The 16,856-nt window shown below is 40.3% G+C and overlaps 1 protein-coding gene across 16 annotated transcripts in view; it reads left to right on the plus strand.

Moving 5' to 3' along the window:
• Slc4a10 (solute carrier family 4 member 10) overlaps positions 1 to 15,551 on the plus strand; it is a 294,937-nt gene extending 279,386 nt beyond the window's left edge. For 8 of the 16 annotated variants that reach the window (XM_087650803.1, XM_087650811.1, NM_178092.3 and 5 more), the window contains 4 exon segments: positions 2,059 to 2,126; positions 4,798 to 4,914; positions 5,688 to 5,726; positions 13,559 to 15,551. In XM_087650803.1, the coding sequence (XP_087506929.1) occupies positions 2,059 to 2,126; positions 4,798 to 4,914; positions 5,688 to 5,700 (198 nt within the window). In that variant the 3' untranslated portion in view covers positions 5,701 to 5,726; positions 13,559 to 15,551. 16 annotated transcript variants of the gene reach the window in all.
• The last annotated feature ends 1,305 nt before the right edge of the window (positions 15,552 to 16,856 follow it).

Consider the following 16,856-nt stretch of genomic DNA (forward strand, 5'->3'; position numbering starts at 1 on the left):
CATATTTATAGTTGAGCCTCACTTCTGGTTTAGCCTCTACTTCCTGACTGCTTATGGTAGGTACCTCGTGTTCTTGCCACCATGCCTTCCCTACTGTTAAACTGTAAGCCGAAATCACCCTCTTAAGTTGGTTCTTGTCGGATATTAAGCCACAGGAGTGAGAAAGTGACACATGCACTATTCACCTTCTTGTTCTAAGAACACTGTCCATGACAAGGGTAAAGTGGGCTTTGAAAGAAACCAACTACTTCTAAAGCAGCACAGAAAGTGAATAGAATTATTTCCTTGGACACGAGGAAGTATTAGTCCCATGGAGTGTAACGCACAGGTATCTGAGGGGAACATATAAGCAAAGCTGGTAGAAGAGCTCATGGGGGCCCCTTACATTATCCACAGCATAGATGACCTGGAACTTCTACGGCCATCATAGCTGAAGTAGCCTCAGAGGGGCCTGCCTTGATCAGCAGGCTGGGAGAGTGCTGTACAGTCACAAGTTAGCCAGCTGCAGAAGCACCTGAGATCACTTCATCACTTGAAATTATATTAAGTATGGCATTCAACATTTTGCCCATGGGAATAATGGCACTAAGCCAACACCATCTCTTTACCAACTGGTAAACTAGTTCATTTAGGCCAATTGAACTAAACTGAGTTTAGGCAGCTGGTTTAAGTTAATCTCGTTAATAGTACCAGTCCTATTTCGTCAGTCCATTTCCAGTGGGCAGGAACACCTGGTTCCTTGAGTCTGCACATCTTAGGAATCTCTCCCAGGAGTCAGACCCACAATTCTAACATTTAAAAATGGCCCTGAATAATGAACTAGGCCAAGGCCAGATGTAAATGAATGCCTTAAATACTACTGTGTGTATACACACAATCTACATATATGATATCTAGACCTATATAATGCATGTAAAAATTTAATGGTACTGTCATTGAAAAATAAATAAGACTTGTGTACATGATTGCCATAAGCTTATCTTCATCTAAAAGTTCATTGATTAAAATCTTATAAATGAAGAAAATGTGTACAAGAGTATATTAAGTCTTTTCACCTTTTAGAGAAGGATAGAATATTGCTGTTGTAAGAAGAAATATAAAGCATGAAACAAAAACTTAATATACATCTAAATGGAGGGTATTTGTTTATTACTTCCTCATGGCAAGTCACAAATCTGCCTTTCTGTGGAAGGTTACAGGTACAGGTTTATGTGCACATATATGTATGTTCGTACATACATGATCAATATCAGGTATCTTTCTCTATCATCTTCTATTCTAATTTTTGAGCAGGGTGTATGTCTTGGAACCTGGAGCTCACTTATTGACTAGGCTAGTGGGAAAAATGCTGCAGGGACTTCCCTGCCTCCTCCCTCCGCACTGGTGGTGCTGACCAAGTTCGTGTGTGATTTCTGGGGATCTGAACTCAGGTCCTCATGCATGCTTAACAGGTACTTTGTTTCAACACATATGAGAAGGGATTTTCTGACTTTTTGCAAATCTCTACAGCAATTCTCAAAATGTGGTCCCAGGTCAGTGTAACCAACATCACCTGGACTTTGTTAGAAATGTACAGAATCAGAACCTCTAGAGGTAGGACCCGTGATGTTTTTAGCACTTCATGCAGACAACTGTAAGGTAAAGTTTGAGAATCAGTGCTCTGCATATGTAACCCTCACCTCCTCCTAGCGGAGAATTGGGGGGATGTAAATTCAATTTATAAAACCAAAGTCTCAGTGCAGCATCCACACTCAAGTTCCTGTACAATTTAGGCTGCTTCTTTAATGTGCTCGGGAATTAACCATGTTTTGCCTTGAGTGACATGGAGGAGATTGTCGTTAGCATTTAAATTACTTCATGTTATGGGACTTTCCTTAATTACTGTGTTCTCAGTCGCTGAGGCTTTATTGAAAGGACCTGTGCTAGCATTAATAAGTGCAAACAAAGTGGAAGGTCCCGAGGTTAATAAGATAATAAAACATTAATCTGTGTTTCTTCTTTAATGTAAAATAGAGACCCATCAGGTTCACTTTATACATGTTACATTTGTCATTCCAGGAAGAACAAAGTATGCTAGCCATGGAGGACGAGGGCACAGTACAACTCCCACTGGAGGGACACTACAGGTAAATAGACGCTTAAAGCACAGCAGTGAGAGCCTTAGAATGTGCCAGTTCTATTCAGCTTAAGAATTCCATACCTATGCAGATGTTATTCAGGTGGCATTAAAACAACAAAACCTAAGACCAAAAAACGAATTCTACGTTCCAGTACGTTCTGCTAGCAATCGCTGTGCCACAAAATAAATAAAATGAAGCATGGTGCCTCTCTCTCTCTCTCTCTCTCTCTCTCTCTCTCTCTCTCTCTCTGTCTCTCAAAATAACCCTTTATTGAGGAGAGTCAGTATATTCTCAAGTGAATTCTCAGGGAACTAGTTTTATAACATGCCATTCTAAAAGTGCTCAGTGGTCCAATTGCATGCTAGCTTGAAATTCATAAGCAACCTTTGCGTGTGAGATAATAAAAACAGTTCTGTCCCCTTAAAGTTTAATTCTCTAAACCTTTTCCCCGCATAAGTCTGTCTCCTAATATCATGAGATATTTGTTTTTTATGTAATGCTTCTTGGAAATTGATTGATCTATTCTGAGATTCCAGGAGGTTCCATTTTCAAGGAGGCTGGAGGCACTAAACACATGTTTTCTAACTGAGCAAGGCTGAGTCCTGGTGCTTTGTTCAGTAACTGGGAGATTTGCTGTCCTCTTGTGAACAGCCACCAACAGAGGTGACGTGAGGCTAGCTCAGGAGTTAAGTTAACATGATTTTTCCATAGTAAAGTATGCTAGTTATATCTACTTAAAAATAGTGGTATTTTTGTAGTTACAAAGTTGTCACTTGGTCTGTGATTAGTTTATGCTGCCATTTGATTATGTTTTTACTCTTGGGAAGTTTTGAAGCATCATAAACGTTTTCTATGATTGTTGTAAATGTAAAGTTTAAAAACGAACAAAACTAAACCAACCAGCTAAACACCAGCATAGAATCTAATACTGTAGGCTCCCAGCTGTATGGGAAATGCACAGGCTGCATTCGCTTTCAAACAAATAATTACTGAGTAAGTAAGCTGCAGTCATAGTCAAGCAAATCATCACTGTACATCCATGTGTGCAGCTCTGTCTGACTTTTGAGTAAGCAGCTGTTAAACAGTGATCTAGAATCCTGCTGTTGCATACATTGTATCTAAGAAGAGTAAAGGATAAGGACAGAGCACAGAAATATGCACAGCTAACAGAGTTGTACATGGCAAAAAGAAGACTAGGAAGACAAAGCAAACAAGGGGAAGGTTTAAGAGGCAGAAGAGCAATTTAACATATTCGCAGCACGGGCATGCCTGAGCAGGAGAGATTAGGATAGAGTTGGAAGCAAAAGTTTGAGATCTGGGATGAATTAAGAAAACTGTAGCCCAACTCCATATCTATACATTAGAGTATTTTCTTTAGATTTTTCATATACTTTTTTAAACTGTGGGACTTGGTTATGTGCATTGTTACTCCTTTGATGTCAAATATCAGATATCTTGCATATCATATGTTTACATTATGATTCATACCCATAGCAAAACTTCATGAAGTAGCAATTAAATAATTTTAGGGTTGGGGGTCACCACAACATGAGGAACTGTATTAAAGGGTCTCAGCATTAGGAACGCCGAGCTTCTCTAGACTGTTCAAAACAGTCTGGGGACTATTAGAATGTGGCTACAGAACGGTAAGCAGATGGGAGATAACAAGAGGTGAGGTCAGAAGGGAGGAAGGCACGGAGTATTTTAGGCATCTGGGACAGTGGCAGCCACTGCAGGGTTGGAGGAGATGAAGAAGGGATCCACCAGGCTGCAAATGGTAGGGACTAGTGACCGAGCAACAACAAACACAGAAACTGATCTGTGACCTGGGATGGACTAAGAGAACTGTAGCCCAAATCTTTATCTATACAACTCGACTCTTTTCTTCAGATTCTCAAATACGTTTTTAATAATTGAGATAGTTGGTTAATGCTTCTATATTTTAATTATTAAAAATTTGCTATTTTAATAAACAAACGGGAATGTTATTCAACCTTAAAGAATAGAAATGTAAGCATCTTGAACTGTACGGACACTTTCAGACAAAGTGAGCCAGTGATACACACACACACACACACACACACACACACACACACACACACACACTGTGTGATCCGTTTTCCATCGGTACTGAAAAGTCTCAAAGCATTAGACACAGAATATGCAGTGCAGATTGCCAGGGAAAGGGGCAGGAAAAAGGAGGAAGAGGAGAGTTGATTAATAGATATAAATTTCAGTTTGATGAGATGAAAGAATTCTGGAGACAGATGCTAGATGTAGGCTCTAAGTTGTAAACACCTTTTATAACTTTTAATTGTACACTTTAAAATATTTTAATGAGGCTTTATGTTGTATTTGCTTTACTATTAAAATATTGATAAAATGTTTTACATACTTATAAAATTGTCTTTTATTCCTCTCTCTCTTCTCTGCTCTCTTACCCTCTTCTCCTTTGTCCCTTCTCTCCCCACTCCCCATCCCCCTTCCCTCCATGTGCTCGTGGCTGGCCTTTACTTCTACCCTCTTTTACTCTTCTCTCATTTTCCGCATGGAAAAAATTGATAAAATGTTTTACATACTGATAAAATTGTCTTTTATTCATCTTCCCTAACTGAATGTCCCATTACTTACTTATTGTAATATGAATATATTTTGTTTTGGGTAAACTCCTATCTAGAGACGACCCGTCTGTGATCAATATTTCTGATGAAATGTCAAAGACTGCCATGTGGGGGAACCTTCTAGTCACTGCTGACAACTCAAAAGAAAAGGAGTCACGCTTTCCTTCTAAAAGGTTGGAATTTTGAAATAATAAGGTTATATTAATTAATGTTTTATGGTATAAATTCACCAGATTGATTCAACAGATACTATTGATTTTAATAAAAATTAAAGTTAAAATATTTCAGATTTTTTTTCTAAAGGGAGAATGACAATTTTATTAAGCATTATGCTTCTCACTCAGTGTCTTCCTTTCAAATTAAAGCTCACTCCAAAACCATGACAGTGGGGGGGAAATGGAGCTGTTAATGACCCCGTGCATGGCGGTTTTCAACATTCATTCTGGCCCACTCTTTGTTTGTGTGGTTTCATGGATTTCATCACACATTCCCAGGACTACTGAGGCTCCCCACTTCCTACTCCTTTGTGGCAATGATTTGGCACATGAAATGGTCATTCTTCATTTACTTGATTTCCAGTTCCCTATTTTCAAGTTCCTGACAAGGTCCCCTAGCCTTACCCTGAACATCCATCCATTCTCATCTGTCTGTAGACATGTGAGCAGTCCTGTAGCTGTGCATGCTGAGAGAGGAAATGTTTTTAAGCAGTAAGAGAATCCTGGTATTTCAGTGGAATTTCCCAGAATTTACAAATGAGTTTGGACCATACCAGGCAGCCATCTTAGATGCTGAACAGAAGAGGAAAGTTCTGTGTTATGCTAGTTTTGCTTCTCCTAAGAAAACGGTTGATGTTTGGGGATGGTGTGATAATGATTTTATTTATTTATTTTTATAACCTTACATTAACTTTTCTACTTAATTTTATATTACATTCTTTTGTCATAAGCTCCCCTTCCTAATCACTCTAGAAGCTGATTCCCCAAAGGTAAGATTTTTTTCCCTCAAACCTATTCCCTGGTTGCATTTCCTTATGTTAAGTGGTGTCTTCTGGAAACCCGGTCAGCCTGTGTCATCTGTGTGAGTTTTGGGGAGGCAAAAGGCCTGGAGAGTCTTGGACTCCAATCCAATGCTAGACTGATACATACGGTGGTTTATATCTACTCAGTTCTTTAAAGGGCTCTGAAAGATGAGGGAACATTTTTCCCTTAATGTATGCAAGTGTATCACATATAAAAAAACAGACCTTACAGAACCATACTGAGCAAGCAATAAAAGCAAATTGGTAGATTGGGAAAAGAAAATTTGTCCCTTTAATTTTGAAAATTGCAAATCTGGGAGCTTCCATACATGTTGCTGTGGTATATCCAAACTTTCAAACTTCATGAAACACAATATTGGAGCCATGGGCTAGATAGCGAGACTACATTTGTCTTTGTGGGAACCTCTTATTGCATGTTTTTGTCACCCCAAAATGGCATGCTGCTTCAGTGTCATCTCTGTAGCAAGCAGAGTAAACAAGACAGCAATCATCTTCACCCCAGAAGCTGGGGTGGTCTTTCCTTCCTCTCTCCCTCCTTTCCTTCTTCCATTGCTTGACTGAATTCCACTGATTATACTCTCTAAATTCTTTAAAACAGACCAAAGGAGGTTGATATAAGCTTCTTAACAGACTATCTCTAAGACTTTTGAATGATGTCTTGGAACAGGCCTTCAAAACCAGCATGTATACCCCTGCTTGGATTTAGCAGCAGCAAGGTTCATTCTAAAACATGATTTAGCATTCTTCATTCAAAATCCTACTTAGAGATCCTTCTAGTCATCTTCACAGTCATTGAGTTTTGTCAGAAATCCTAAAAGAAAATCAGAGTAACAACAGAGCGATTTGAGTCCATGGACAGTAAAAGTTGACATTTCTCCCATTCATTTTAAAATATGAAATCTAGGTTGATGGACTCCAAATAAAATGCCACTCATGGGAACTGAGTAGAGAATTTGAGACAAACTTCCAGGTGCTTTTCATCGTGAACTACGGGGGCCCATAGTCCAAACTTTCCTGGTTTTCTTTGTATTGAGCAAAAGCTTTATAATGTGATACTACTATATGTGCTTCTTAAAGTCAATATAGAGTCAAATGGTGCCCTTTACTGGAAAATCTAGTTGTTTTAAAAGTCTAGTTCTAAGGAGACCATTATTCATACTGGTGTAGTCATGAGTTTCTTGTTTGATTCTTTAGTTAGATAGTGATATAATTTCAATTTTAGAATGAAAGTTAAATCTAGTGCCCCCTCCCCCCTAACTCACTCCCCCCCCCGTGTGTGTGTGTGGGGAGGGGTATGGGTGTGCGTGGGGGGGTGGGGGGGTGTGTGGGGTGTGTGTGGGGTGTGTGTGTGGTGTGTGTGGGGTGTGTGTGTGGGGTGTGTGTGGGGGTGTGGGGGGTGTGGGGGTGTGTATGGAGGGGGGTGTGGGGGTGTGTGGAGGGGGGTGTGGGGTGTGTGGTGTGTGTGTGTGTGTGGTGTGTGTGTGGGGTGTGTGGGGTGTGTGTGGGGGGTGTGGGGGGTGTGTGGGGTGTGTGTGTGTGTGTGTGTGTGTGTGGTGTGGGGGTGTGTGTGGGGTGTGTGTGTGTGTGTGTGGTGTGTGGGGGGTGTGGGGGGTGGGTGTGGGGTGTGTGTGGTGTGTGTGGTGTGTGTGGAGGGGGTTGTGGGTGTGTGTGGGGTGTGTGTGGGGTGTGTGTGGTGTGTGTGGGGGGGGTGTGTGTGGTGTGTGTATGGGTGTGTGTGGGGGTGTGGGGGGTGGGTGTGGGGTGTGTGTGGTGGGGGGTTGTGGAGGGGGTTGTGGGTGTGTGTGGGGTGTGTGTGGTGTGGGGTGTGTGTGGGGGTGTGTGGGGTGTGTGTGGGGGAGGGGTGTGTGTGGTGTGTGTGTGGGGTGTGTGTGGGGGGGTGTGTGTGGGGTGTGTGTGTGTGGTGTGTGTGGGGTGTGTGTGTGTGTGTAACCCATGTTTGCCTTGAACCTGTGATGTCCCTAAATGTGCTGCTCTGCCTTCGCTCTCTGATGTGATATAATTTATAATTTATGTCTGTTAGTTGCTAGTGTCTTCCTTCTCACACTGAAAGAAAGGAAGTGGCTTTGAGAAATTCTAAAGCCATCGATATTAATAGCAATGATACCCTTCTGAAGCAACTGCCTCCCCTCAACATCTGCTAAAGACAGCGAAATGTGACAAAGAACTCTGCATATTTGCTGGATGGCAGGCAACCCACTTGTCACCATCACAAAAGGGGCCACAGATTACTGAGACACATATCTCTAGCGACCCAAGCTGGCTCCACACGTCTGACCTACCCTTTCCCCCAGTCATTTTCCATTTCATTCCTTTCCATAACGTACCTCAGAAGCGTAAGTACCTGTGCAGAGGAGCTTAGAACAGCAGTGTCCTCTCATTTGTTTTGCTTATACGCTGTTTTTAGAAATATCACGTGTAGTTTGACCAGAAGTAGAGGCAGGAGCTGACTGTGACCCCAGCTCATCCTGAGGCCGCCTGCGTTGGTCCTGGCAGAGCAGTGCCGTGCGTGCACACCAGTGCTCCTCTGTGGCTTCTTGTTTTATGGACTTACATTTTATCTTCATCTTCTGACTGCCTTGCTGGGTAACTAACATGAAATATATTAACTGTAAAGTTCTAAGAACTAACTTTTAAACTCAACACTTGAAGTCCAAGAAACTGTGAGATTAAAAACCGGATGCAGGCACTGAGAGTCGCAAGTGGTTTGTATCCTGCACTTGTAAGAACTCTTCCAAGCAAGTTAGAGCGATAAGGTGTGCCTAGGGAACTCTTATCAGTCACTCCAAAGATAGTAGCCCAGCTTATCGTGATATGGCAAAGGCTTAAAGGGCCTAAACTAAAAGCATTAAGAGAATTCTGCTCCTATTTGCTAAGCGTTCTGTGTAAGAATGATGTCTTTAAAATCACACATCCAATAAGACATGTTTGTAATCACACTAAGTACTTTGTGAGCCCATTTGTCTCCTGTGAAAGGCACCACTGTTGACCATTACAGCAGGTGGTGGTTGGAATCTGCCCCTCTGCTCTGAGCAGGTCGCCTGCTCTCCTGGGACCGCTCAGCCTTCAGTTATGTTTTGTGTGATTCCTATGTCAGCTGCTGTCAATAATTCCAAAGATTACCTCTGTTTATATGTATTTTAAATATGCAGGGTCATGGAATACTTGTTATTTCATATTTTTTCATTAATAGTATATGATTAATATTTTACAAACCATATTTAACTTGGTAAAATTATATGCCATCTAGCAGTGACATGTTTTAGTTTCCTACTGTGACACACTTAGACAACTTCTAATCTTCGTTTGTTTGATTTTTAAAAGATTTACCATCATCATAATCTTCCTCTTCCTCCTCCTCCTCCTCATTATCATAAAGACAGGGTCTCACTATATAGTTCTCACTGGCCCAGATCTGATATGTAGACCAGGCTGTCCTACAACTTGGAGCCTAGTTGCCTTTGACTCCTGAGTTCTGGGATCAGAGGTGTGTGCTACTATGCCTGGCTCAATCTATTTTATTTTTAATGATGTGTATGTGTCTGTTTTTAGGTATGCTTATGAGTGCCGGTGCCCAAGGAGGTCAGAAGTTAGAGGTGATTCTCAGCCAGTTTACATGGGTGCTGGCCACCCAACTTGGGTCCTCTGCAGGACAGCATGTGCCCTAATGCTCTGAGCCAGAGCCAACGCTCTAGCCCCTTGTTTGCTTTTATATTTATAATTATATTATAATAATTAATTTCAATAAGATAAAACAAAAGCCAGCATATTGGAATTGGAAAAACAAAAAAACATGAGGGAAGGAGCCCAGAGAAAGCAGAGGCAAGAGCTCCATTGGATCGCACACTCAGCATTCCTATTAGAAACACTAACCTGGAAGCCATGATATTTACTCAGAGAACCTACCTGATGCAGACCCACGCAGGCCCTGTGCATGCTGCTTCAGTCTCTATGAGTTCATATGAGCTTTGGCCATAATTTATTTAAACAGCTTTGTTTCCATAGTGTCCTTCAGCCCCTCTGGTTCTTATAGCCCTTCTGCCTCTTCTGCATGGTTTCCAGAGCCCTGAGGGGAGAGATTTGATAGAAGCATCCATTTTGTACTCTCTCTGCATGTCTGGCTGTGGGTCTCTGTATTTGTTCCTATCTAGTGCTGGTGTAGACTTCTCTGAAGATGGCTGAGAAAGGCACTGATTTCTGAGTATAGTAGTGCTTCAGGAGTCATTTTCTTGCAACATTGTTTTTGTTTGGTTTTGTTTGTTTCTTGTTTTATTTTTGAACAGCAGTTTTCTGTTTTATACTAGGCTGCTGGGCTATTTGGTCACAGGTTCTTGGTCACCCAAGCAGTGTTGTGCATGGGTTCCACATTGGCTGGTTACCTCCAGGGGCCTTGTGCCACCACTCCTTAGCATACGAAGCTGGCACAGCAACACTGTAGATTAAAGAGTTGGTGCCCGGTTGGCGTTTATGTTTCTCTTTTGGTAGCTTGAAGAGCACCTTCCTGTAGCAAAGAAACTAGAGTGTAGGGTAAATGCTCTGTGTAGGCACCAGCTCGAGGTCTCCTCCACAGCTTCCTGTATAGTTCAATGGAAACAGTTTCTCAAAAACCGCACTTAGCTCACAGTTAGTGAATAACCTCAATGCCTTGTGAAATGGATTCCCAAGTATATTTCCTTCAGTGGCATCTGTCAGTGCTGGGAAAAGGAGCATTTTTCGGTGATTTAAAAATATATTTATGAATTTGTTATTCTTTGAGGTTTTATACCATATCTTTTTATCACATTCATACCCAACCTTTCCCCAACTCCTTTCTGATACTCTCCCAGATCACCACTTCAAACTCTGTCTCCTCTTTAATTTACTATGCCATAGACTTCTGTTTATGCTGTCATCTACTGGAACATGGTTGGCCTATCCGACTAGGCTCCTGCTTCTGCTTCTTCATCCCTCTCACCTCTGTACTTCCTACATCCCTCTCCTATCAGGAGTCTACTTTGCTGTGATTTCTTTGGCCTGAGCCTTTCCCCCACTTTTTGGCAAATACTTGTCAGAACAATATTTGAGTGCCATGGGAGGAGCCTCACCGTAGGTGTCTCAGTTGCATGTCAATAGTGGTCTTTCTTCTTTACTTTTGAAGCATCACTTTCTTCTTTTTATAGTTTTAGGTATTTTGTTTTTGAGATTATAATATGATATAACATTTCCCTCATCCCTATTCTTCTTTGCAAAACTTCATGTAACTCTTCTCACTCTCTTTCAAATTCATGGCTTCTTCTTACATTAATACACACACACACACACACACACACACACAATACACACACAGGTTGAGTGCAGGCACGCAACCTGATCAGATCATGTGCATATTTTCAGAGCTGACCAAAAAAGATAATTTTATCTATTGTGTGTTTTTCCCAGAATGTCTGACGATATATGTTTATTACGATAAGAAATAACACATATGTGATACATAGTTGTTTAAATGAAAGATTAAGATTGATTAGCATCTAGAAGAAATGTAATAAGAAACCCAGAGAGAGAGAGAGAGAGAGAGAGAAGAGAGAGAGAAGAGAGAGAGAAGAGAGCATCATATAGTTAGAAAATCCAACGAAAATATATTTATAGAGGTCTTTGAGCTGATTATATTACATCTGCCTCCACAAATTAATTTTAATGGTTATAAATTAAATTATTGTAAATGTAATGGTTATAAACCAAAGTTACTATTTCATAATATAAAATACCCATATAATAAATCATCTGGAGAAGCTCATCTGTGGATCAAGTTGACGTCTAAATCTCTCTCCTCCTCTCCCTCCTCCTCCCCCTCTCCCTTCCTCCCCTCACTGCTTAGTGACCATTGAGAAATCATGTATTTATCAAGAAGGTATATGATACCTAAGTCTGAAGTATTGTGCACAAAGCAACTGTGCTTGAGTAGAGGCCATTGTATCTATCCCCCTCCCCACCCCCAGTCTCCTAAGATAGGATCCAACATCCCATTTTACAAAAGACAGTACATTAGAAACAAGGATACAAAATCAGTATTCTGGGAGTAAACTACAAGAAGACTCAGAGGCCATATGGTCTAATGCTCAATTTAGTGTTGAAAAAGCGGAGTCTCGGAGAGAGTAAGGCACTGGTTATAGGCTGCACACCTGGGAGGTAAAGTGAGCTCTACCTATACCTCCGCCCCATTCTGTTGGGTTTTATAGGCTTTGTTTGACTGAAGAGGCGAATACAGGTGAAGGCCAAGGACAAGTTAATTTGGAAAGCAGAATAGCAGACATTTGTCTTATAAAAGGAACATGAAGTAGAGAGAAGTGAGTCATACAGATAGAGAAGTTAAAAATACAGAATTAAGGCGCTCAACACATCATGTGCACACTGTCATCTCTTCTCATGGAAGGAGAAAAGAAAAGGGAAAAAAGTTGCTTTGCTCTGACCTGTAAGGAGTATGTGCTGAGAAGTGTGGCAGGCACACACCCGGGTGCCATAGACACTCGCTCACACCAGCTCTCAGCGCTGGCAGCATGCCACCGATGGCAGAAGCTCCAGCACTTCTTACCTGATGGCGCCGGGTGGTGGTGACAACTGAGAAGGGCTGTTTCTAGCTTGAATTGGAGAAAAAACAATTTTAAAAACACACTCTTAGAATATGTTTAAGTTATTGACCACTAAGAAAGATGCACAAGAAAACTCAAAGAAAACATAACTTGGTTACTTTATCACGCGGGTGCTAACACATTTGAGTATTTCATAAGTGTATATTAAGGGTCAAAGTTAACAGTAAAAAGTACATCGATTCATTTAGTTCAGGGGCTCAGAGGCTGCATGTAGGCTGTTCTTTATGCCATAAATGTGAAGGAGGACAGAGAGACCTCCAGCACATGGGACTTTGCCAGGCACCAGAAGTCCTGGAGGAAGGATCATGTTGTTCTTCTGGGCCCATACCTTTCAGTTCAAGCTTCTTTGGTTTGAATGCTGTATTTGAACTCTCCATGAAAACTTCCCTGTGAGAGTAGAACCACATAGTGATAGATATAGTGTGATAACTCAACAAAAATGGCAGTCACGTTACCAGCACAATCACTGCTGGAGATAACTGGAAGACGAGACTAAACAGAAGCTTTCAGGTGTGAGTTTATTGTGGAAGGGAGTGAATCATCTCTCTGATATGTAGTTTGAGGGTTTTTCTGTAAACACCACACATGTGTGTGGAGAGCAGTGAGCCATTCTCTCAGATGGGAAAATGAGTCTGCCCTACCTACCAAGACATCCTCCTTACCTGAGATCAAGGTCCAGTCCAGGAGCCAAGGAAAAGCCATTTTCAGCAGAGCCTGGCATCCCTCCCCCAGCACCTGCCTGTCACTGTCTGGCCTATGCGACCTTCATGTGGAGCATGACTGACATTTTCACCAATTACCAAGTATTTGTTTGCCAGATGAGGACCATATATTAATCTTGCATGCTGGTAGAATTCTTTGGAAATGTCTTTTTTGTTTCTCCGTGTCTGTTTTTTTTTTTTTAAATTTCCCCCTCTCTGCAGTTCTTGATTTCTAGCTCACAGAGTGCAGAGGATTTAACTGCTGCTGTGTATCTGCATTGCAGCCTGAGAGAGCAATGCCTGAGAGCTCCTGTATTTCTTTGGGGTTGAAGGGTGGTTAGTACCTGGAAAGAAAAAACAAACAAACAAATCTCACAGTAACTAAGCTGATTTGTAGTAGTAAATATCTCCCCCTTTTTGTCTCTCCCTTTAGCATTGAAAGCCGAAAGGAGAAGAAAGCTGACTCAGGGAAAGGCGTTGACAGGGAGACTTGTCTATGACTTGATCTTCAATTTATTTTTTACATATATATGAGAAGAGTGTCACAATTATTAATAAAACTGCTTTGATCATGTCATTGTAAGCCCTGTCTCCCATCCCAAATCCACCTTCATAAGTAAGTAGTGCCACCCTTCGTTCTGTTTGTGTTCAGCCTCTGAGCAGGTCAACACCCTTGTGAGCAGATCCATAGCTAAGGCAGGAGTCTCCATGTTACTGCCGTAGGACATCCGCCAACACACAGTTCTCATTGTTGGCATTAGGAGAGCAAAGCTTTCTTTAAAATATAAGTCATATTTGCCTAGTTTGTATTTTCCTACCTTAGTAACCTGAAGATGCCTGATAATTTTATTCAGAAGAGTTTTGAAAGGTCGTATTACTTTTTCATTTTTATGGCTTAGCATTCGTGACTGGTTTTGAAAGACCCAAATAAAAATGTTAGCATTTTTAATAATTGTATTTATGTATTCCTTGACTTAATATGATACATTTAATACTTAATATTTAACTATTACTTCAAGTCATTTGAGAAAGAGATCTGTTCATACCTTCTTAAAAGACATATTGCAAAGAGTTAAGTAGTGTTTACTTAGAATTCAAGTTGTAACCACGTACTAGGCTTGTATTAAATGCTTTAGAGATATTTGAAGAGTTTTGTGGGGTTTTTCATTTTAAATCTTTACCAGAAATGTGCTACTGAATCTCTCTCCCATTGACAACAGTTGCTTCTGGAATACCCCTATGACATACATTCTTACTGATTGCCACATGGTGCAGCATTGTACATGAGATACCAGCCCTGGCAGAGCTGTTCTGCTGACCTGGTCATGTGCTGCTAAGTTTTGGCTCCTATCATGTTGTCATGTTAGACCAACAGGTCTCCAGCTGTATTTGTTTTTTACAAAGCTCTTTTCCACATTTAACTAAATGCATGTTGTGGAAAAATAGCCTTTGAACTAAAACTTCAGATTCTGTTAGAGACGGTTATGTAAATATTTCAGTCCATATGAAACAGTCCAACTTTACTAAGCTTATTGAAACAGGAAGGAAGTTATGGATTTTTGAGTATTACTAAATATAAACTTCATTTAATTTTAGATAAATGTGATTTAATAAAAAATGAAATATTATAGGGCTCTTAGTTCCTACAAATTGTCAATAATTGATAATTATTATAATCTTTCGATGTCCCAATTTAGAAAAATTCAGAGCCTTTTGGATTTTATAAATTATATGTACTCCATGTAAACGAACATAATTGGAAAAATCCTCTTTGCTATTAAGCTAACGAAGGTGAAAGACAACAAGCCAACGTAACCTTAATATTTTGATATCTTTTGAACAAAAAGTTTCCTCACAATCCTTTCAGAAGCCATTTTTAATGAGATATAAGTCAAAATTGTGAGAAGAATTTGCAGTTAGTAAAGTCTGTATTTATAAATGGTAAAGAAAAATGCAAAACTGTCTGTTCCAAATGTGCTACCTTTGTGTATGTTGTAATAGCGCATTCCATCTAAACATCCTCACTGTCTGTGATGTAGCAGGCCAATCCCCAAAACACTCTCCTGGTGTCTCTATAGCGTGATGTCTGTTTTGTTGAAATGACCAGTGAATGAAACTGCAATGATCACTGGTTTAAATAAGCAATCAGCCTATGAAATTCTGTATTTCTGAGTATTTTTATAGTAATTTTGTTCTTGTGTGAATTTTAATGCTATCTCTATCTTAATCTTAATATTTTGAAATCATAAAATATAAGAAAATGTAGTATTCTATATTTACTCCTAATTTCAAATTCCTGGTCAAAATTACTGAATATCTTGAATGTAATTTATTGCAATGTTAAAGTACTGTGTAAATGTGACTAGGATATTGTGTTTTTCAAAACTAAGAAATGTTATGTGCAAATAAATATTTATCCTACCTAATTTTCATGCTTATTTTAAAGTGTGTACAATGTGTCTTGTCTTTATTTTTTCCTTCATATCAACTATTAAATCGCGTAGAGTATCATCTAAGCATAATATTTAAATTAAGACAACCACAGGTTAAGAAACATTTGTGACATAAACATTTCAGGAGGATTCAAACAACTCTAACCTCATGAAGAGAAAATAACAAGAAGTTTTAAGGATATACAGGCCCCTTCCCCCATAGAATATGGTACAAGTGGTGTTACCCTGTGGTGGTGAAAGCCCCATTATAGGATCTGTATCATTGGAGCTCATGAACATCCAATTTTCAACCTGTATGGGAGAAGCATTCCCTAAATGTATCCCTTCTGTTTGCTTCACAGGTCAAATGAGAGCATAATGTAATTCCTCTGCCGCCATCTAGTAGAGTGTTATGAATACTATTCAGAACTCTACTTGCTGGTTAATAATTCTCATGACCAGTGGGTTCTCTTGTAATTGTCCCTACTTAACAGCATACATGCTGTACCAAACATCTTGTTGGGTGATTCAGGCTTCTACATGCAAACATCCAGCTTGACCAGAACCATTTGTTGAAGATGTTCTTTTCTTCTAGTGTTTACCCCTGGCTTCTTTATCAAGAGTCAAATGTCCATAGGTGTGTAGACTTATGTCTGGATCTTCGATTTGAATCTGTTGACCAACAGGTCTGTTTTTATGCCAGTACCACGCTGTGTTTATTACTGGAGCACTGTAGTACCACTACAAGTCAGGAATAGCGAGGCCTCCAGCAGTTCTTCTGTAGTTCAGGGTTGTTTTAGTTATGGAGGTGACTCAGACTCATAGTCTGATAGAGACACTTCAGTGATGACCAGTCTCTCTGGCCTTAGAAGTGAGGTCCAATCTTCACTGACCTCTCTGTTTCTGTCCTGCTGAGGCCAATTTTCTCCTGAGTCACTTTTCTGTCATTGACAGGCTTATTTCTAACTTTTTTAGTATGTCTATCTTTTATATCCAGTTAAGAAAATAAAATGAGATACAATCTGGATGGCAAACATCTATGACATCAGTACTCGGGAGGCTGAGCTAGCAAGACTGCCAGCATTTTGAGGCTAGCTCATGCTCAGGATGGCCAAACTATAGCAAGACGGAGGTGGCAACCTTCTGAACGTTTTTAGTCTCTTAAGTATTCTGTGACTGTGATCGTGGTCAGCAATCAGAAATAACTTCTGACCGTTTGCTGTTTATTTTACCGTCTTCTGCTTCCCTTCAGTCCTGTTGTCCTCATTTCTTACTGTGGGCTGAGTTTATCTCCTTTAG

Source organism: Rattus norvegicus, chromosome 3 (assembly GCF_021556685.1).
Source record: "Rattus norvegicus strain SHRSP/BbbUtx chromosome 3, alternate assembly SHRSP_T2T, whole genome shotgun sequence".
Lineage (NCBI taxonomy): Eukaryota > Metazoa > Chordata > Mammalia > Rodentia > Muridae > Rattus > Rattus norvegicus.